The sequence below is a fragment of the Sus scrofa genome, chromosome 13 (assembly GCF_000003025.6).
Source record: "Sus scrofa isolate TJ Tabasco breed Duroc chromosome 13, Sscrofa11.1, whole genome shotgun sequence".
Classification (NCBI taxonomy): Eukaryota; Metazoa; Chordata; class Mammalia; order Artiodactyla; family Suidae; genus Sus; species Sus scrofa.
This window is the reverse complement of record NC_010455.5, coordinates 25,948,182-25,964,724: the sequence shown is the minus strand read 5'-3', so window position 1 is coordinate 25,964,724 and position 16,543 is coordinate 25,948,182. Positions and strand designations below refer to the sequence as shown.

Sequence of the window (16,543 nt, the reverse complement as noted above, 5' to 3'; positions counted from 1 at the left end):
AAAGTGAAAATGGAGCTCCCCTGTGGTTCATCAGGTTAAGAACCAAACAGAGTGTCCATGAGGATGCAGATTGGATCCCTGGCCTTGCTCAGTGGGTTAAGGATCCAGAGTTGCCGCAAGGTGTGGCATAGGTTGAATATGTGCCTCTGATCTGGTGTTGCTGTGGCTGTGGAGTAGTCCAGCAGCTACAGCTCCAATTTGACCCCTAACCCGGTAACTTTCATATGCCGAGGGTGCAGTTGTCAAAAAAAAAAAAAAAAGTTAAAATGAACGATAAAATACTCCTGAGCCATCCCAACTTTCTAACTCCTACCATTCATTGCTGTGGCTTCAGAATTTCTCCAGGAGTTGACTGGGGTGGTGGGTGGGGAGGAAAGGGAAAAGCCAGCAATTTGGTTGGCATGTAGTAAGAGAACTTGTGTGAAGTGTATTTGCATAACCAGGTCATTCTTTTTACCTAGATGGTTTATTTGGAATGACCTGGTGAGGGGCTGGTGGCAGTTATGGGAGAGGGGAAGGTAAAGTCCCCCAAACACTGACTAATCCTGGAGACCTCTTGGTGAGTTTTTTCTTGAGGTCAGAAACCTTCTGGAACATTTGACCTGTGTCTGCAAGTTTGGAGACTTCTAAGAGGAAGAGGAGCAGCCAAACCACAGATGCCATTTCTTCCAGCTGTAGTGGGACTTGGTCTGCTCCTGTGATAGAGGCTTATCTTGTTCTATATGGCCGTGCACTTGCTCTGAAATGCCATAGTGGGAACTGGGTCTTTATCTATGCTCTTTCCACTATCTTTGCAGGAGAGGGGAGGGGGCATATAATGTCCTTAGCCAAGAAAAGGGCACCATGGCACTGACCTAGACATCACAGACAAATCACCTTGGTCCTTGATTTCAGATATCCGAATGGGCAAGTTAGCTCTGTTCAAATTAGGAAATCTTGCTGCAAAGAAGTCTGGGAGATGTTAGTTTTTAGTTTTCCAGAGGCGGCAGGACAAGAAGGCAAGCAGAAGAGGAAAGCCTGTGGTGGGTATTGAGTGATTCTGCCTATAGTAGCTGCCCCTATAAGAGTGGCTCCCCAGATTCTTCCAGTGAAACTTTCAAGAAAGATGGTAAGAGGGGAATCAAATAAATAGTATGTAAGTTCCCATCCTGGCTCAGTAGTTAACGAATCCGACTAGGAACCATGAGGTTGCGGGTTCGATCCCTGGCCTCACTCAGTTGGTTAAGGATCCGGCATTGCCTTGAGCTGTGGTGTAGGTCGAAGATGCGGCTCGGATCCCGCGTTGCTGTGGCTGTGGTGTAGGCCAGCGGCTACAGCTCTGATTAAACCCCTGGTCTGGGAACATCCACATGCCGAGGGTATGGCCCTAGAAAAGACAAAATAAATAAATAAATAAATAAATAAATAAAATCTGTGAAGACAAAGAGTCCTAAGCCACTTTCCACCATTCTAACGTCTGTCTGACATCTCTTGTTTTACCTTAAAAATTAATGGTACAATTGACTTCTACTCCATAACATGTCTACGTTTGTTTGCTTACATAAAAATGTGAAGTTTTCCCCTGAAGCTTTCTGGAAAAATTGATACTCCAGGTAAAAGCAGTACTTTCATGTAATGACTGCTCATATTGCTGGGATGCTGCAAAGCTTCATTGGGGTAGGTCCACTTGCCCTGGCCTGAGAAGGTTGAGATGAAGCCATTGTGACAAAAGTTAGAGACATGAAGGTCCCTAGAGTTCACCCAGGCCCCTCTGCCATCAGCAAATGAAGTCAGGAATTCCTTAGTGCTGTGGTTTCCACTCTTACTGTCTGTAGGGTCAGGAACCAGGCAGGAGAGGCCCATGGGTAGTGGGCAATGCCGTTTATTGCTCCTTCTCAGAGGAGCTGGGGAAGGTAGGCTAGCTTGAGCATTCTTATTACTTCTATTGCTTTCATGGGCCATTTCTCCTCTATCACAGAGGTCCCTATCACTTTGCAAATAAATTTAACCTCTTTCCACCATGACTGCTTCCCATGTGTGATTCTCAAGTTCTTACCTACAAAACATTGAATATTCTTATTAAAGTGTGTTTAGGAGTTCCCCTCATGACACAGCGAAAACGAATCTGACTAGGAACCATGAGGTTTCGGGTTCGATTCCTGGCCTTGCTCAGTGGGTTAAGGATCTGGCGTTGCTGTGAGCTGTGGTGTAGGTCACAGACGCGGCTCAGATCTGGCATTGCCGTGGCAGTGGCTTAGGCCGGCGGCTACAGCTCCGATTAGACCCCTAGCCTGGGAACCTCCATATGCTGAGGGTGCAGCCCTAAAAAAGACCAAAGAGAAGAAAAAAAAATTTGTTTAAATATGTCTTCCTTTGATAAAGTGGCAATTACCAGGTATATGGATTGTGCCTTGGGATCATTAATCACCTTACAATCAATGGGATTGATTTAGCTCTAAACACTATAGATCTGAATGTTTTCCAGACAACAGTAGCATCACCAAATAGTGACCAAGTCATTGTTATTACAGTGGATAATAGATAAATCCTTGACAGGAATGGGAATCGAGAACCCCATGATTCCCTAGGGTCCTTCCTTGGCAGTCTTAGGATCGTTAATAGGAAACAGTCCAGATCCTAATTTTGCAGTTTCCATTCCTGCTCTGGGAACCCAAGGACATCCTCAGCAATGCTGTCTAATTGCCTGGTTATACTTTTTCAAAAGTACATCTCTTGGATCAAGAGAATCATATATAGTCTCCCCATTTAAATCCCCAGAAATGTAAGAAAATGTATCTTTTAAAAATTCATAATCATTTTGGAAAACAAGAAATGGTACCTTTAGTGGAAATTGTGAGGGATGCCTGAAAGTCAGAAGGCAAATGGGATCAATTTGAAGGAGGAAACCAAATTCTAAAATATGAGAAGGAAAGGACTCATAAAAAGGAGGAAGGTAGTTTAGGGAAAGCTCCGAGTTTGGGAGAGGTGGGTACAGAGATCTGAAGGGGTCCGGTTGGGATATGGCAGGAGAAGCAGACAGGTGCTTCAGAACTTCTCACACCTCCCACTGTTTATGTCAGCACTAGGTGAGGAAAGTGTCAGTGTTCAGGTGGGAACAGTAAGTGTAGATGTTTAGGTCACCGGGCAGGCACCACACTTCATGGCCACTGACTCAAAAAGAAATGAGTGGTCCCCACATCCAGAAATCTGGACCCTTCCCAGGCAGCTGCCTGTTGCCCACTGCCTGCAGCAGTGATGGTAGACTATGGTAAATAACAGCACACACACAGACAGGCTTTCAGGACCACTCGATTGCAAAAATGAACACACAACCAAGATTTACAAAACACCTGAAGAAAATCAAGATTACACAAGAGAGGCACTAATGAAACAAAGAGCAGAATTAACACCCGAGGAAGCATAGTTAACCAAGAGAGTAAAACTTCAGATGGAATAAGACAGAGTTTCACATTAAGCAAGAACAAGTTAGCTTAAAAACCAGCTTCAGGTTTTTAAAGGAATCCATCCATGAGTTCCCGTCGTGGCGCAGTGGTCAACGAATCCGACTAGGAACCATGAGGTTGCGAGTTCGATCCCTGCCCTTGCTCGGTGGGTTAACGATCCGGCGTTGCTGTGAGCTGTGGTGTAGGTTGCAGACGTGGCTTGGATCCCGTGTTGCTGTGGCTCTGGCGTAGGCCGATGGCTACAGCTCCGATTCGACCCCTGGCCTGGGAACCTCCATATGCCGTGGGAGCGGCCCAAAGAAATAGCAAAAAAAAAAAAAAAAAAAAAAAAAAGACAAATAAATAAATAAATAAAGGAATCCATCCATATTATCTTTAGTACTTGTGATTTCATTTTTCACATGTAGATCTCTGATCAATTTGAAGTTTATTTCAGTATTCATTTCTTGTTCAGTTTATTTCTAGATATTTTATCTCTCTGACACTAAAGAGTAGTGGCAATAGTTTCTTCCTTGCCTTGTTCCTATCATCAGCAGGAATGTCTTCAGTATTTCCCCCTTGAATAAGAAGCTGGCCTTTGGGTTGAAACATATCTATTTTATCAGAACTTAACCTAACTTTTGAAGTACCCTTTTAGCCAGCAGGAGAATTAAAGGAAATTATGTTCCAGGATTTTGTAAAAGAAAGGCACACTTGGAGATCCTGTTGTGGCTCAGCAGGTTAAGAACTCAACTAATATCCATGAGGATGTGGGTTCAATCCCTGGCCTCTATCAGTGGGTTAAGTATCTGGCATTGCCACAAGCTGTGGTGTAGGTCACAGATGTGGCTCAGATCCTGAGCTGCTGTGGCTCTGGTGTAGGCTGGCAGCTGCAGCTCCAATTCAGCCCCTAGGCTGGGAACATTCGTATGCTGCAGATGGAGCCCTAAAAAGGGGGAAAAAAAGAAAAAAAAAAGAAAGGCACACTCAGAGCACAGCCAGTAAGTAATTTTAATTGTGAGTGGCAGGAGGGTAGGTTGCCTGTCATAGAACAGGCAGGAAATGCGGATGGAGACCATTAGGGGGAGATCACGCAGACCTCACAGGCTATGTTAGAAATCCTGGACTTTCTTCCATGGTGTAAAAGACCACCAAGAGGCTTTAAGCAGGGGAATGGCATGATTAGATTTATATTTTAGTAAGATTCTTATGAAGGCAATGGCTATTGAATTACATTGACAAAACATTTCATTCCTTTTTTTTTGCCTTTTGCTTTTTAAGGCTGAACCCTCAGCCTATGGAAGTTCCCAGGCTAGGGATCAATTAGAAGCTGTAGCCTACACCACAGCCTCAGCAACGCCGTATCTGAACCCCATCTGCGAACTACGCCACAGCTTACGGCAACACCGGATCCTTAACCCACTGAGCAAGTTCAGGGATCGAATCTACATCCTTGTGGCTCCTAGTCGGGTTCGTTAAACGCTGAGCCACGAAGGGAACTCCTGACAAAACATTTCAAACACAAGTGTAAATCAGACCAGATACCACGCCACTGAATAAGCCTGGAGGATGAACAGATGAGGTCCAGAAAAGAAAAAAATTCTCAGACATATCGCTTTTTTTTTTTCCTTTAATGGCTTAAAAATTGGGGAGTAAGTAAATCTATTTTTGACTAAATGTGAAGGCTATTTTCTAATTTTTTTCCTCCCGCTTTCAAACCCTGAAAGTCTTGCTAAGGAGATTCAGGTTCAAGAGACTGTGCTGGGTCTTCAACCAACCTCAGTGTGAGCTAGAGGGGGCACACCTAGTCAGGAAGTGGCCCCCCAGCACCATGGCCAGGGCCTGAAGGACACTTTTCTACCCCAGAATCATTTCCATTTGCTGAGGACATGACTCTCTTCTCTCCGTTTCTATTTTCCTGAGTGGAGTGCTGGAAATAGTCAAGCACAAAGCACGGCATAGTGGACAAAGAATATGATGTTTGTGTTCATGAAAAATTCAACTCTAATTATACCTCTGGGAGCCAGTGGGAGTTATTGAAAGAGTGTGCCCAGGATGTTCATCTTGTTAATAGATGCTGGCCAAGGGGTACTTATTTCCCATGCCGTTTATAAAGCCTTTTGACAGACAGAAAGAAGCTACTTGCGTCAGCCCATAAAATTATAAGATATGAAGGAGATTATGATAATTCTTTGGGATGATTTTCATTTAGTATCTGGTCTATGAGAATGCCTTTTCTCCCTTTAGTGCAATATTCCAGCAAATGTGATAGTCACTTTAGCAGGAGCTCTCGAAAGTATGCACACTAACTTTGGCTCAGACACCAAGGATACATTTTGCTGCCACTTGACAGTAATTATTTTTAATATGTTTGTGAAGGAAATAGTCTTTAAATTTTATTTCTGACTCTCAATTTAGGAGTGATAGCTCTAAGATTTCATCACATGGACTCACATACAGAATCCATTCAATCACATGGTTTTTGACCCAACTGAGATGGGAAAAGCTCAAAGAAAGCTTTCCAAGGATGAAGGCAGATGCATTTATTCCAACATGACAACCAGTTTTCTGAAAGCAAATAAGAAGTCAGGTAAGGTAAACACAAACGAGTGAAAAGAAAAAACTAGCCGGTCCTTTTGTTAGAAGGACAGAGCATATACGAACAAGGGTCTTCAGCCAGAAGCCAGGTTTAGAAACTACTTTAGCAGCTCCCATTGTGGCGCAGCAGAAACGAATCCGACTAAGAACCATGAGGTTGTGGGTTTGATCCCTGGCCTCGCTCAGTGCGTTAAGGATCCAGCGTTGCCATGAGCTGTGGTGTAGTTGGCAGACGCAGCTCAGATCTGGTGTTGCTATGGCTGTGGTGTAGGCCAGTGGCTGTAGCTCTGATTAGACCCCTAGCCTGGGAACCTCCATGTGCTGCAAGTGTGGCCCTGAGAAGCAAAACTAACAAACAAGAAAACTCTACTTGAGTTGACTTCCACCGATACCTATGTAGGTTGAACGGTACAAAGCTCCTGATGTTCTACCACTTTTGACCTACAAAATCAGTCATTTCATATAGTTCACCCTAATGCTTTAAGAACATCATGTGCACATGCTAGAACTCAGCATAACCTGCCATTGCTTTAACTCTAGAGCCTTAAACTCCCTGACTGCAACCTCCTGTCCTTCTAAGCTTCTCAGGATCTGCCTTCTATCACAAATCCATGCCTGCAGCTTAGACCAGTTTGTAAGTCTTCAGGCCCCTGGAGCCAAAAGTCCCCTGGGTGTCTCCATAAGGAACTCCCACAGGTAACTCAGGGTGATTGTTTTAGAAAGACATCCACATTCTTTGAAACGCTTTCCTTTAAAGAAGGAGTCTAATTGCTCTCACAGGAGTCAGGGAACACAACATTTATGGCATGATTATAAAGTCCTGATTGAAAAATCTTTGCTAGCATAGCTTTATCTCTTTATTTATTTAATGACGGCCACAATTTTAGATTAATATGGTCGTTCCTTTTTAAAATTTGCCTTTGGTGTTCCCTTCGTGGCTGGGCAGTTAATGATCCCGACTAGGATCCATGAGGATGTGGGTTTGATCCCTGGCCTCACTCAGTGGGTTAAGGATCCAGCGTTGCCGTGAGCTGTGGTGTGGGCCGCAGATGTGGCTTGGATCTGGCGTTGCTGTGGCTGTGGTGTAGGTTGGCAGCTGTAGCTCCTATTTGACCCCTAGCCTGGGAACCTCCATATGCCAAGAGTGCAGCCCTAAAATAGCAAAAAAGAAAAAAAAAAAAAAAGAAAAGAAAAAGAAAAAAGGAAAAAAAAGAAAGAAAATTGCCTTATGTGCTAACTGGGGCCTTGCTTACATGGTCAGAGGGCTGTGGAGGAGAGGGACCAGGCATCAGGGGACTGTCATGGTCATCATTATGTCCATGCCCCTCATCCATGAAGGCTGGGGTTGTCTCCTCACATGTGAAACAGCCAAGGTTAAACAGACTGTTTGAGCTTGAGGGAATCCAAAAATCGTCCTCTGCTTCCAGAAGACACGCTGGTCAAATTACAGTGGAAACCTGGGAGGTCCTTAGTGGCTCAGCAGGTTAAGGACTTGATGTTGTTTGTCACTGCTGTGGTGCAGATTTGATTCCTAGCCCAGGATCTTTTGCATGCCATGGACATGGCCAAAAAAAAAAAAAAAAAAAAAAAAAAAGTGGAGACCTGAAGAGTGTTGCCAGATTTCTGTTTTGGAAAAGGAGGTGGTGTCTCCTCTTCAGCAGATAGAAGGCCTCCAGGGCCTGCGGGGAGGAAGCATTTCCAAGTTCGGAGCCTGGGCTTCCCACAGGTACCTCTCCATGGCTACCTCTCTAACATCCCCAGAGGGCTCACCCTTGTGCATTTTCTCCTCTTAGGCATTCTGTCACTAATAGAAGCTATCCTAGTAACCCAAGACTCCATTCTTTGCCTCCTCCACCTAGCAAGACCCTTGTGTTCCATTTGAAGTCAGGTTTGCTATGCCAGTCTGGAAAGTGCTCTCAGCATAGGGCCAGGGCAAATGTGAATTTTTCTACTCTCAAGAATCAGAATTTTTCACTGGCTGCTGTCTTGTGCTAAAAGTAATTGTTTATATATTTTGTAGTTCTTAGTTTTAGAATTGTTTACAGGAGGGCAAAAGAACAGCAGTGTAGTTTTTTTGGAGGGGTTTCCATTATTTGCTAATCATTGCAAAATACTAAACATATTTTCTAGGTAATGTCAGTATTTGACACTAATGATTTTCATTTTCAACACACCATGTTTCATGGACTCTTAAGACTCTGTTGAGGGAGTTCCCCGGTGGTCCAGTGGTTAGGACTTGGTGCATTTTACCACTAGGGCATTGATTCAATCCCTGGTCTGGGAACTGAGGTCCAACATCAAGCCACAGCACACAGCAGCCAAAAAGAGAGAGCGAGAGAGAGAGAGAAAGAGAGAGAGAGAGAGATTCTGTTGTCATTTTAGGAACATTGAAAGGAAAATGTGCTGTTGGTTAAACACAATTCCTTGATAATCATCCTGTATGATCATATATCAGTCACACCCACCTCTTGCTGCTTTGAAATTTCTTTTATTCGTCTCAGAAATTTGGCCATCTTTCTTGCCTTCAGTTGCACGGCTCAGAGGGTACTGGGCAATCTTTTTGCAAGTATCTTGATTCAAAATGCAGCACAGTTTCCTCTGCTTGTGGGGATCTTCCTTTTTATGACCTATATAAAGTACCTGACTATTGTTTGCTGAGAAAATATGGAGTTACAGTCCTTTCTCCAACAATGAATGTTTGCTTCACTGACAATATCTCTAGGTTTTGCTCTGTTTCTAGGTCCTCTGCACAGAACAACCTTTCATTATGATGCCAAATTGCAGTGTAACCTTTCTAAAGACATTTTAAATAGTGTTTAAAGTCAACACACAACAACAATGCCATTATTATGGAACGAAATGATATCAATATCACCACAGCCATTTAGTCTCCAGCAATTGTAAGGTGCCTGATTTCAAGTGTTAAAAGGTGAAAAAAATTATATAAATGATGGCAAACATAAATTATATATACACACATACACTTACATGAGATAAAACCATGTCCAAAAGGAAACAATTTGTTCACGAAAGGTCTTCTAATTGCTGTTCCCATTTGACATCTTCAAGGGCTCTCCAAAGTTGCATCGCTTATTGACCTGCTCGTTGGCCTAGTTTTGCAAACAGGACTGCAATTCGAGCACACTTCTCATAAAATGAAAGTAATTACAGTGTGGGCTGAAGGACACCCCTTGCTCTCACCGCACACTCCCTGCTGGGAGAGTGTCAATCATCTGTGGCCGCAGGAACTGACTTCAGCCAAGAGTCGCCCTTTCGGACTCAGTGATGAATTTGAATGCCTCGGTCTCAAGCATATGGGGGGAAGGACATTGCTCTGGACATGTAGCCTCTCTTGGGAGCAAGACCAAGGCAGTTCCCAGACTCTATCTGTGTCCTGAGGGAGGGGTGGCACAGATGAGTGAAATGCCACACCGTCCTCCCCACCCTCATCCCTGGAAACAGACGTGAGTGATACAACCTCCTTAAAACACACGAATTTTAGGAGTACATATTGTGGCTCAGCAGTTAAGAACCCAACATAGTGTCTGTGAGGATGTGGGTTTGACCCCCCGCCTCATTCAGTGGGTGAAGGGTCCAGTGTTGCCGCAAGCTGTGGTCTATGTCACAGAGGTAGCTCGGATCCCACGTTGCTGTGGCTGTGCCATAGGCTGGCAGCTGCAGCTCCGATTCTGCCCCTAGCCCTCAGAACCTCCATATGCTGCAGGTGAGACCCTAAAAATAAAAACAAACAAATAAACACCCCCCCCTTTTCAGGAGTTCCTTTGTGGTGCAGTGAGTTAAGGATCCTGCATTGTTACTATGGTGGCTTGGGGTGCAGCTGTGGCACAAGTTTGATCCCTGGCCCAGGAACTTCCACAAGATGTGGTCACAGCCAAAAACAAAACAAACAAAAACTAAAAAACACCTGACTTATAAAGCATTTAACTTTTCCAGCATTATAAGCTACTTAGGCAGGGTAAGAGTTTATATCCCAGGACTAATCCTGAAAATGAAACATCTTTTGTTGGTTTGTTTGTTTGTTTTTTGGTCTTTTTGTCTTTTTAGGGCCATACCCTCAGCATATGGAGGTTCCCAAGCTAGGGGTCCAATCAGAGCTTAGCTGCTGGCCTACACCACAGCCACATCAATGCAGGATCTGAGCTGTGTCTGCAACCTACACCACAGCTCATGGCAATGCCAGATCCTTAACCCACTGAGCGAGGCCAGAGATCGAACCTGCATCCTCATGGATGCTAGCTGGATTCATTAACCACTGAGCCATGACGGGAACTCCTGTTGGTGGTGGTTTTTGATTTTCCAATATTCCAAGAATTTTGTCTAAAAGATGTAGGAAATCCCAACAAGCACAAGGTATGTTTTAATCTTCAGGGTGATGGCAATAGTTGGCATATGTGATGTACTATGTATGTGTTAGGACTTCATGTGCACATAATCCTGACAGCTGTCAAGAGAAGGAGGTGCCATTGTTATGCTCCTGTTGTAGGTGAGAAAATTTAGAATCAGACAGGCAAGGTCACACGGCCGATGGGGGCAAAGCAGGGATTTAAACTTGAGATTGTCTGACACCAAATCTTATGACTCAAAGAAGATCCTCCTTTAACTCCTCAGCCTCTCCATTCAACCCCCTTCCAAGTATCACCTGCTGTCTCAATCAAAAATAGTGCTCCATCCAAAAGACTGTCTGGGAAAGTAAGTGAAGATTAAATGTTAAATCCACACCCATGACTGCACAGAAAGCCCACAATTGGCAGTAAAAGTCCTGTCCTGGAGAATGGGGGAGAGGCTCAGCCAGCATCCCATTTTCCAAACACAACAGGCTTGGTCCACACCTGGTTTGCTAACATCCCCCAAAGTGAAGATTATCAGCTTTCCAGCACTCACTCAGTCCTTTAAACTAATGTTAGCCTTAAAAGGGGGTAGGAGAATATGCCCCCAGGTATTCTTGAGCCACATTTGGCTTCAGGTGTGAAAGGTAAAACTTAGGAGGGAGAGGCTCCAGGGTAAAAATGAGGAGCCTCTGGTCAGAGAAATATTTTCCCTCAGATGCCCTTACTCTGGTTTGGTCCCAGATGTTGCCCAGACAGGGGACAGATGCAGGTGGGGAGACTGGGATATCAGGGGGATGTGGAGATCACTGCCCAAAAAACCCTTCTGTTCAGTTTGGGGAGTTATCTGTCATGCAGCGATTGATACCAGAAGGGAGGGAAGAGGAGGAGGGAGGGTGAGATCCAGAGGCTATAATAACAGCCCAGGTATGAGCCCATGAGAACCTGAACTCTAGACTGAGAGAGAGAGAGGAAAAAAAAAAAAAATCACCTTCAATTTGACCCAGAAAGCTCAGAGCCTCTAAGTCCAGATAGACATGCACATAATCCAGCAGCCAGAATTTTCTCTGTCCAAACCTTCCAGATTGAATAACAAACCATCAAATAATTTCGGTCACTGCCCCAGTTAAAGGTCTACTCTAAAATTTCCCTGAAAGGAAGAATGTGTTTTCATTCGAAGTGATGATCAGGTTCTAGCCACACAGAGGCTTCATTGACCTCAATGTCAAGTCCTTCTGAAGAGTGTTCTTGAGAGGTGGCTGCTGTGGGCGACAAATAGAAAAGCAGGTGAGGGTGGGGCAGGTAACGAGGTCCAGCAGCTTCTGGCACCCCCCCCCATCCTTTCCTAGCTATATCCACTCGTATTTCCTTCTCATCATGATACAAAAATGCATTTACTTTATGTGGACATAATCCTGCGCCACCCCAAAGAAATACTAATAAGCTTGGGAAACCAGGAGAGTCCTAGTGCTTGACACCAAGGCAGCTGCTTAAAAACAACACTCAGTGAAGTGACTCTCTCCCATGTTTCAGGTAATTACACCCACCTCTGCATTGGGAAACCCCATGAGGGATTGGGGTGTCCTTCTTTGGGAAGGGGAGGAACTTGGCAAAACCCTGAGGAGCCTCCTTCCCTTCCAGCAGAGAGAAGCTTCCCAACTATGATTACTAAACAACATGGGTATGCACACGCTCGTGCACTGAAAGTTAACCATCAGACAACCAGGAAGAATGATCAGGCACGTTTGCACATCTCAGTGGTGGGGGCATGTCAAAAGGAGCTGGCTTGGAGAGCCAGGCCTACCTGGAATTGTCCAACACAAACACCCCCTACAAACCATACACACATTCACACACACACTGTCCAACCCCTACCGCCATCTCCGCTCCATGGAGTTAATTTTAGTCCAGGAGCCTGATTTCAAATAAGCATTACCAGCCTCATGGACACAGTCTGTATCCATTTTGCTTCTTCTCTGCTCCCTCCCCCAGCTTTTATTGGCTCCCACTTATGATTTTATCTAGAAGGCTGTGCTCAGGCTACTAGAGTCTCTGCCTTTACCTACAGAGAAACCAAAGTGCCAGTGAGCTCACCTGTCCAAGGCAGCTCTTAGCCAATGACTGGCGGGTGTCGGACTACAAAAGCTCAGCCCCTCTCCTCCCTCAGTCTTTGACCATTCTCCCCTGGAAACACTGCCTGGTGCATCACTCAGATGGACTTCTGGGGAGCTGAACTTGTTCAAAAGAAGACCCCTGACCCATCTCCAGAGGTTCTAAAGCAGTAGGTGTAAGAGGAAGCTAATTCCCTATTTATTTTATTTTTGCTTTTTTTTATGGCCATATCTGTGGCACATGGAAGTTCCCAGGCTAGGGGTCAAATTGGAGCTGCAGCTGAATGTCTGCACCACAGCCACAGCAACACTGGATCTGAGCCACCTCTGTGACCTACACCACAGCTTGTAGCAACGCCGGATCCTTAACCCATTGAGCAAGGCCAGGAATTGAACCCATATCCTCACGGATACTATGTCAGATTTCTAACCCGCTGAGCCACAGTGGGAACTCCCCATCTCTGCCTTCTTAACAGGCAACTTGATGATTGTGAAGTAGGGGATGGATCTATAGATTCCACTCTGAAAATGATTGGTCCAGAATGAGTGATTCAGATGCAAGGAAAGGTACACTTAGGGTTATCATGTGGTTTGATGATCTTAAATACACATGACAGTCTGGATTCTGAAGTGAGACCACTCCTGTGGATTAGGGGCCATGAAACATTCAGCAAATACTTTTCCAACTTATACAAAAAGAAGTTTCCACAATTTGCCTAGATAAACCCTAGTGTTCACATCCACACGTCAACCCCTGGCCACTGGGAGAAAATGACTCTTCAAAGATAACACCACATCCTACTCACCACAGCATCCTAGGACAGTGTGGGTCTTTTAGCTACATGGCCAGCAGGAGTTTATAGCCCATGCATAAGGTAATACGCAGGAGGCACACATTTAACCCTGGAATATGACCCAGGCTAAAGGAAGCCGAAGAGTCAATCATAATTTGGGTTTTTCCCAGAAGTAGACTGTAAGCAAAGGCTTTGAAGACAAGTTGTTTATTTGGGAGGTGATCCCAGGAAGCCCAGGGATGGAAAAAAGGAAGTGAGACAGGTTGGGGAAGGATCAATAAAGGGTTCATTACTGAGCACAATACCATCAAGGGCCTTTAGGGCTGAACCCTGCTAGGGACCTATGGAAGCCAGCTCCCTCCTTGACATTCATCCCTCAGCACTTGAAGCAGCCTCCCCTCTACCAGACAGAACACTCCGGCAAAGAGCCATGGGGGCTGGGAGCTGAAAGTCAGAACGACCCACACAGGAAAGTAAGTGCCAAAGAGACACGGGCAGGGCACCCCTGGCATCTGATGAAGCATCTCCACTAATATGTGGGAGTCTGCTCTGTGAAGGCAAATTCTTTCCAATCACAGTGCCTATTGCATGGGCCTGTTTAAAGCAAGAAAGCAAATTGTTATGGGCAGAAGAAAAAGAAACACAACCATAGCCAAGAAACCAGCAGCATTTTCTCAAGACAAATCCTTAAGACCCATCTGTACCTTCCCAAGGAGAGCAGATTGCCTTGTGAGTTCCAGGGCTTTGGCTGGTAACAAACCCAGCTCCTTGCTTCTGATTTCCCAGCTGTGTGTACAGCACAGGCGAATGCCTTTAGCAGCCTGGCAACTCTGGTGGCAGTTAGGGTTGCCAAGAAATAGCTGCACGTTCACTCCTGCTCTTGGGATGCATGATCTCCTGTTAAAATTAGCATCTTCTTATACAAGGGGGTGGCCTCAGGGAGCAGAGAATAAACCTCCTAAAACTTGATGGTGTCAGTGGACTTGAGCCTGAGTGTTGTTCTCTCCCCACTTTGACATCAATGGAGCCTCTCTTCTCAGAACAGAGAGCAGGTGATAAAATTCTGGAATCTTGGCCGGGATCTGTAAAACTGGAACAATCCCAAGATGCCTCTCACTTCTGCTCTCTCCTCTCAGGGGCTGTCTCCTCCTCAGTATCTCATTCTGGGATCAATCTTTTTGTTCCAAGAATTTCTGCGTGTGGAAAAGGCTGGAGGCGCAAGTTTTCTTGTCCCCAAGCCCTCACCTCACAGGCTAAGGTTTATCCCATTGAGCGTTGACAGCTTTCTAGGAAGTGATTCCTCCTTGCCTTGTTGGATGGTTGGGCAAATGCAAGGTGTTGAAACCAAAGTGGCTTGCTCTGTGTGACACAAATTGTGGGTGTGAGACCTAGGACTTAGATCTGGTATCCTTTTCACTACGAAGTTCCCAGTGTCAGAGAAGAAAGAAAACAGTGCTTGGCGTAAGAAAGACAACATGTTTCTTGAACATTACTCCCCAAACAACAAGAACAAAATAGGGAGACGTGTATTTTTACAGTTCATGAAAGCAATGGAGTCTTTCCTGAAGGCAGTCTTTGTACCAAATGATGGCTTCCCAAACCCAATACCTGTATCTCTCTTTCTCTGCTTGTATTGGGTCCCCCTCTTTTGCACCTGCCATAGTAACCCTCAAACAACAGGACATAGGAGTCATGGATAAAGACTCTAGTGAGAAAATTCTGAAGTGTTTTCTATACAGCTTCTCTAGGCTCCAGTTGCCCCAGGACTCACCTGTTCTTTAACCCACAGTGTATCAACTTTTCTCTCTTCCCCACCTGGGTTGCCCTCCCAAACATACTACCTGCAACCAGACTTTCCCAAAGGAACCAAAATATAAGCCAACGTTCCTGCTTGAAGGCTGACTGAATCTCTTTTTCCTCCCCACTCCAAGCTCCAGAAACTTACATAAGAAACACAATCTGGCAGCTACCATCATATTCTCACTCCTCTGCAAGTCTATGGCGCCCCTGGGCCCCGCACCCTGACTCTCCCTGCTCAGCTGGAGGCCTGTCTGTTGCCAGCATCTCCCGGGGAGTCTCAGAAGCTGGTAAACAAACTTGTTCCTTCTCTCATCATCCCCAGTGCCTGGAAAATCTATGCACAGATCCCTCATTTCCGGGCTGCCAGTTTCTGCACATGCTGTAAGTTTGTGCCATTCCTTAAGGAATAGATGTGAAAATCTAAATAGAACTTTTGCTTTCATGGTAAAATTCCCACTGCTTTTTAACATGAAATGATTTTCTCTGTTCCTTTTGGCTACCTTTCCATCAACATGCTCTTTGCACGTTACCCAGCCTTATCCCTAGCTAGGCAAATAGCACCAAACTCGCTTTTCCTAAAACCCCAAACCTCAGGAGCAGCTCAGCTGGCTCTGCCCACCTCTGTGCTAAAACCTGGGACATCCCTTTCCATCCTCAGGTCTCTGGAGAAGCTAGTGCAGATGGGATGGTGTGGTCAGGCCCGACAGTCAGTAGCGTGGTGAGGAGGAAGAAGAAATGTATACTCAGTGCTCTTTCTGAACCATCTCTCTTTTTTGGCAACTGCATCCTGAAACCCCTCCTCCCCCATCCCACCACACACTCTCATGCTCCATCTCATCTTTCTGGAGTCCCTGCCTTCAATCCCTGCTCCTAATGTTTGTCCTTCTACTTTCCCAGGTTGAGTTAGACTAGCAAGAGACAGGTGGAGCAGTAGTAGGCCGGAAGCATCCATGCTCTGAAGGTCTGGGTTCCCATCAACGCCTGACTCCACATCTGCTTTAGATCATAGATATTTCACATCCTCCCTTTACTGGCCTAAAATACCATTTATAACACTTGCAATATATACCTATACACATAGTATTATTTTAAAAGCAATATAATGCCCCCAATATAACATAATAAGCATATAAAATATATTCTATAATAGAAAAGGAAGGCAATTTAGAATACAATACTATGTATCTCACTATGTAAATGTCCAGGCACAGCTACTAGAAGACAGTTGTCAGATGTTTGCCTACTTAGAAGAAGTCTGGGTTTAAAACAAGCAGCACAGTTTGCAACTGAATTTTATAGATCTTTTTCTTTACATTTGATAACTTGAAATAAAGGTTAAGTAATATAAACACAGGAGTTTGTGAGTAGGACAGCTAGATACATGGACCAATAGAAGTGTGTCACAGAGGGAACTCAAATACCATAGTGTGAAAATTCCTTAAAAATCTAAATATAGAACTACCATATATGTG

At 44.9% G+C, this 16,543-nt stretch overlaps 1 protein-coding gene across 1 annotated transcript in view; it reads right to left on the bottom strand.

Annotated features, from left to right (window-relative positions):
• LOC110256272 overlaps window positions 1-16,543 on the bottom strand; it is a 34,178-nt gene that overhangs the window by 15,901 nt on the left and 1,734 nt on the right. The window contains exon 2 of the mRNA XM_021069216.1: window positions 13,976-14,168. Within this exon, the coding sequence (XP_020924875.1) occupies window positions 13,976-14,168 (193 nt within the window). The remainder of the gene's footprint in view (window positions 1-13,975; window positions 14,169-16,543) is intronic.